This window comes from Vanellus vanellus, assembly GCF_965231255.1.
Source record: "Vanellus vanellus genome assembly, contig: HAP1_SCAFFOLD_152, whole genome shotgun sequence".
Taxonomy (NCBI): domain Eukaryota; kingdom Metazoa; phylum Chordata; class Aves; order Charadriiformes; family Charadriidae; genus Vanellus; species Vanellus vanellus.
Genome location: NW_028127530.1, coordinates 359,725 through 365,365, shown reverse-complemented (window position 1 = coordinate 365,365; position 5,641 = coordinate 359,725). Strand labels below are relative to the sequence as shown.

The 5,641-nt window shown below is 54.1% G+C and overlaps 1 protein-coding gene across 1 annotated transcript; it reads left to right on the top strand.

The window, feature by feature from the left end:
- Positions 1–432: 432 nt before the first annotated feature.
- On the top strand, positions 433–3,442 carry LOC309685213 (inositol 1,4,5-trisphosphate receptor-interacting protein-like 1; the record flags this gene model as incomplete). Its single annotated transcript, XM_082501023.1, has 2 exons — positions 433–1,536; positions 3,405–3,442. Coding segments are annotated over 2 exons (1,142 nt in total), but the record flags the coding sequence as incomplete, so codon positions are not given.
- Between the last annotated feature and the right edge of the window lie 2,199 nt (positions 3,443–5,641).

Below are 5,641 nucleotides of genomic sequence, written 5' to 3'. Positions count from 1 at the left end.
CGTCTGCTGGCCCCGCTCCCACCACCACCACCTCCTGCCTTCCCAGCCCCACTCAACCTCTTCTCTCCCTCCTCCCACAGGCCATGGCTGACACAACCTTCCTCACCTTGCTCGTGCAGAGCATCCTCCAGCTCCTGCACATGGTCTGCCAGGAGCTGGGTGAGGCCACCTGCGGGCACATGCGGCAGCACGCGCAGCAGCTGAGGCAGCCCAAGACTCGGCTGCTGCAGGACATGGAGCAGAGTGCCTCGGCCTGGGGAGACCTGCTCTTCGCTGCCTTGCAGCACTGGCAGGTCTGGGCGCTCGCTGCAGTCCTCGTCCTGATCTTCAGGCTCTGCCGGCGCCTCAGCAAAAGGAGCCCCCAGCCAGACAGCAGCGCTGCAGAGGAGAGCTCCAGCAGCAGCACAGAGTGCGACAACGAACAATGTGCAGGAGAAGGTTCTGGCGACTATGAGAAGCGTGTGTTTTGGAGGTTTGCAAAGCGCATCCGGTCGTCAGTGCAGCGCCTGGCCTACAGGAGCCGCGTGGTGGAGGAGCTGGTGGGCGACCTCCTGGCTGTCCTGCAAGAGCGCTTGTCCAACAGTTTCTTCCCGGTCCTGCAGCCAGCCATCGGGGTGGGCAGCGCCTTCGAAGGTTGGAGTCCCCGTGGGCGTGATGCTGTGTACCGCCTGCTTGTGCCCCTTAAGGCCCCCCGTGGGCACGTTTTCCACCTGGAGCTGGGCACTGCAGCGGAGATGCCGGCAAAGAACTCCCGCGTCCGCGTGGAGCTGGCGTGTACCTGCAGCAGGGATCAGCTGGTGGAGAACACGCCGTTCTACCTCCACCACCCCCAGGAGGAGGAGCTGAGGAAAAATACGTCGGCCGGCCTCCTCGGCACCCTCTGCACCGGCTCCTACCTGGATGTGCACAAAACCGCCCAGTGGTTGCAGAACCTGGTGAGCTCAGCCTGGGAAGAGATGCCTCAGGCGCAGCACTACAGCATGAAGGTGCTGCCTTCCAGCCGCTCCTGCAAGCTGCAGCTGACAAACGCCTCCGGGAAAAGCATCCTCATTGACATCACGTTTGGGGTGCGGCGAGGTGACTCAGACATCTTCCTGAGCAGCCAGGAGACTCCAGAGGCCATCCTCACCCCCAGCACAACGTGGGTAGAGAGCTACGCGGTGGCAGAGGTGAAGTTCTTCAGGCATGTGGCCAGGCAGGCCCCACACGACACCGCCCACCTCAAATGCCTCCAGCTCTTTGCCGCTATCCTGCTGGGCACCAGCTTTTCCACCGCTATCTTCAAGACGGTTGCCATGCACCTCCTCAACACCTTACCCGTGTCGAGCTGGAGCAGGAGGGAATTCCTCATGCGGCTGCAGGATATCCTGTGGTACCTGCGCGGCTGCCTGCATGACAAACGCCTCGACCACTTCTTCTTTGCGAACGAGAACATGCCCGAGGACATCGTCTTGCCCCCAGCCCTCCAAACAGCGGAGCCACTCAACCTCTTCCAGCGCCTGCTGCACGACCCGGCCGCCCACGCCAAGGCAATGCGTGAGGCCGATGAGCTGCAAGATCGGCTCACAAGCCTGCTCTTCTACGGACACCGAAAGAGCTCCTCACGCACGGAGCTCTCTTAGTGTCCCCTCGATACTCCCCTGGGAGCTGGTGCTGCGGAACTGAGCACGCTGGGCACGCACAACACGCTACTCAGTCGGCTCTGGGAACTGCTGCCACACCTTTCCTCTGCAGCAGAACCGCACTCTGGGGAGTGGGACGCGATGCGGCTGGAGTCGCCCTTGCAAGGAGCCTTGCGACAGAGACTCCTGTTACCATGGGCCCAGCCACCACCCTGTCCCTTGCGGAGCTTTACTCTGTACATAGATGTCAATAAATCATTTGTTTCACACACAAACGTGCGTCTGTGCGTGTGTGGGCATCGGTTTTGGGGGGAAGGCGGGCATAGGTGCTGAGCGCTCAGCTGCCCCAGAGTGGCAGAGCATTTTGCTGAAGAGCTGATGCGGTGGCTCTGCTTTCACTGATTGTGGAGCTAAGGCTGCCACCTGTCTCTGCTCCTGCGCTGGGGCAATGGCAATCACTTGTCCCCCTCCACAGCTCTCTGGGTGGCTCCATAGGTAGGGAGCCTGCAGTGCCTTCCTTGGGAGCCGTACACAAAACATGCCCTGGTAGCCCGACAGCCCTTGGATGACCCCCGTGGGGTGGCTAGGACCCTGCCCGAGTGGGGAGCCCTGTGCACAGGGAAGAAGTGTCACGACTGCTGAGCAGGGCTCTGCCTCCTGTACAAGTACCAGGCTCATTCTCCATACCCTCGCGGCACCTGCACAACCACCTCCCTGCGGCTGCTGGCCCGCTCCCCCCGCCACCACCTCCTGCCCTCCCAGCCCCACTCAGCCCCTTCTCTCTGTGTGGGAGCAGCCAGCCAAGCCGGTTTCAGAGCACAAGAGGTGAGAGGCAGGGAGCTGCCATCCCACTCAGCTCCATCCCCGCCGTGCCTTGGCTGTGCAGAGAGAACTTGGGGGGAGCTGCAAAACAGCTCAGCCCGGGCTTATCTCAAGATGGCACAGAACAACCAAAACCAAATGGCCCTTAACAAACAAAATGCCCCGAGTCCCATCCCACCACTCTTCCTGTGACGTTGAGCGCTGGACATCACAAATTGGCAACAGAGACTTCGCTATGGCACCACCAGAGGGAAATATCCCAGACAGTGTAATCCACTCGGGCATAATCCTGCACCCTCACCGAGTCAGGAAATATAAACCGCGGGGTCTGGGGAGACAAATGGGGAATCCTCCAAGGATACAGCTGGCCCCTAGGAGATCCGTCCCCCCCATCCAGGACGCTGTACAGGGTAACTTCCCCGGGATGGAGCGACCTCACCTGAGAGAGAGAGGGTAAGTGACTAAGAAACATCCGTACGGTATAGGGCATGTGATTGAGTTTGTGACTGGTGCACTCTTCTAAGGCATTAATATCTAGCGCCCTTGTGGTTTGTGTTGTCACTTGTCCGGATCATTAGCAATAGTGGATCCCACTAATGTCTTTTAAACCGCAATAGTGTAATCGCCATCGCACACACACAACTTGCAATAGTGACATATTGGACCTGTGAGTGAAGTCCAAATACATTGTTAATTTGAACCTCTCAGTGAAGTCCTTTTTTCCTGTTTCATCACAGGCATGATGCCCATCAGGGGAGCTGGCAGGGGCTGTGCAGGCAGGATGTCCGTCGGGGGGGCTGGCGGGGGCTGTGCCGGTACGGTGTACATCAGGAGGGCAGCGGGAGCTGTCGTAGGAGCCAGCAGAGTCTGGATGGGATCACCGCCTGCCATAGAGGCCGCTGGCAGCTGTGAGCGGTAGGAGTCGGCGGGGTCTTTGCCGGATGTTTCCCTCTGCTGCAGATCCAGCCAATGAAAAAGATCAAACCCTCAAAACTTAACCCGAGTACAACAATCAAAAGTTTCCAAGGGTATTCCAAACTCTCAAAAACTGTTACTATTGATGACATCGGTACATCTAAATTCTCAAGAGACATCCTCTCCTTTGCTAAATGACCCGTAACATAACCCAATGCACAATGGTCAGCAAAGGACTCCCACTGTCCCAAGATGGGTCTGACCACTGCAATTCTCGAGATGCTATTATATAAGTGACAAATAACGGAAAGATTACAAACGACCCGATAACATAGCAAAATACCGCCACACAAAATAACAAGGCAATGTTTTTGAATCCACACTGAGAAACGATAAGCTGCCCTAAAGGAGAGAGAAACAGCAATGACCTCCCCCACAGCTCCCATAGCTCCTGACCTAAGTTTATACAAAGATAGCGGAGAACTCTGACCAGGTTCCTTCAAAACCTTTCCAACAGAGTCATAGTGACTTTTCGAGGAATCCAATCAAATCTTTTTAAAACTTCAACCCTTCAGAATTTTCCAATTAAAACCTACAGTTCTCCCAGCACTATTTAAATTAAGTGCAAAATATCACATTGAGTGCCAAACCCATTACAATACCACATTGGGCACCAAATTTGTTATAGTTTGAGAGACCCATAACAATCTGTTGTCATTTAGACAATCATTCTATCACCTGATGACCCCTCCCCACCTGGGAAAGGGAAATCGGGAAAAACAAGGAAACCCGGGAGCTGAAGTATAAACAGATTTAATAGAATAAGATTAGATAATTAACATTAACAGCACTAAAGAACCAATATTGATCCCGACACCAATACAGAATATGCACAGATTGTACTCAGCCAATTCTATCAGTAGGAAGCTGTGCACTCCCAGCAGTGGACAGCAAATGTGGGACACTGCGAGCGCTACGGCTTCAGGAGGAAGGGAAGGGCTCAGGGCTCCGGCACCAGGGCACGAAGTTCTCAGGATGGCAGCCGTCAAGGGAGAGAGAGAACTTCGTAGCAAACTTTCTAATTTATAATGAGTGTGACGTTGATGTTATGAACTAACCCTGTTGGCAGCTTGGGTCAAGTGCCCGGGTCTTGCTCCTCATCCCTACACCTGGCTAGCTCGAAAACACTGAGACCTTGAGACCCACACACCACAGCTGGCTGTAAAGTCACTATTTTCACAAATTCAGACACTGGAGCCTTCTAAAAGTGCAGTTTTCCCAAGTGTTTGAGGAGAAATTAGTCCTGTGTGGCTCAAACCAGGACAATAAGGTGTCCCTGAGCCCATCCCAGGCTCACGTTATCTAAGTGCAGATATCCCACTTGTGAGCACAGAGGGTTGAACAACAATTAGTGTTCAATAGATGTGTTGTCCTCACCCCAGGTGCGAGTCACCTGGGCGAGTTTACAGTCCCCCTCTCCAATCTTCCGTTACTTTCCCATATTCCACCCCCTCGCTCAAGAGACCACTTCTCCTGGGGCTGACAAAGTTGGAAATGTCCATTCAAATTTGCGGGGTGTAATACAGAGTAATTTACAGAGGCATGAAATAAACACACATAGCAAAAGGAATAAACATCTCTCCACAGTAATGCTTTGAATCAGCTGTCCCATTCCTCCTGTCAGGAAATTAAACCCCTCAGCCAGCCGGGCACCACCAGTGGGTTGTTTCACTTGATGCATTATGTCCTGGAGAATTTTGCATGTCTTGCTTCATGCTGGCTGCTTCATCGGTTATGTTGGAACAATGTGTGTTTTCAAAGTCGAAGCAGCGTTTCTGACGTCGAGGGAGGAAACGGTCCACCATCAGTTGGGGTTGTGATATTCGTTGGCGGATAACAGCCGTTACCTACTCAGGAGAGAGAGCAATGAGAGACATTAACACCAAAATCACGTAGCACAGTGTAGTTCTACAGTACAGCTGCTGGGGTTGGTATGCCACAGAAACAAGGTACCAAAAGACCTGCAGCTGCTCATCTTCCCTTGATACAAAAAACAGATGAGTTAGTGACAGTAGAGGCTGACCAAATCTAAGTATTTGCGTGTTGGTGTGTCAGAGCTGTACCCAGGGCATGCGCTCGTAGCACAAGACTACAAAGCCCGAGGAGCCAACCTGTGACAGGGGAGAAAAGCAGCAGTGTCATCTCCTTCCAGTGATACATCGCGTTGCTCCTGCTCCTTCAGCCAACATTACTCTGGGTTTGATAACCCAATGTGGGGTAAT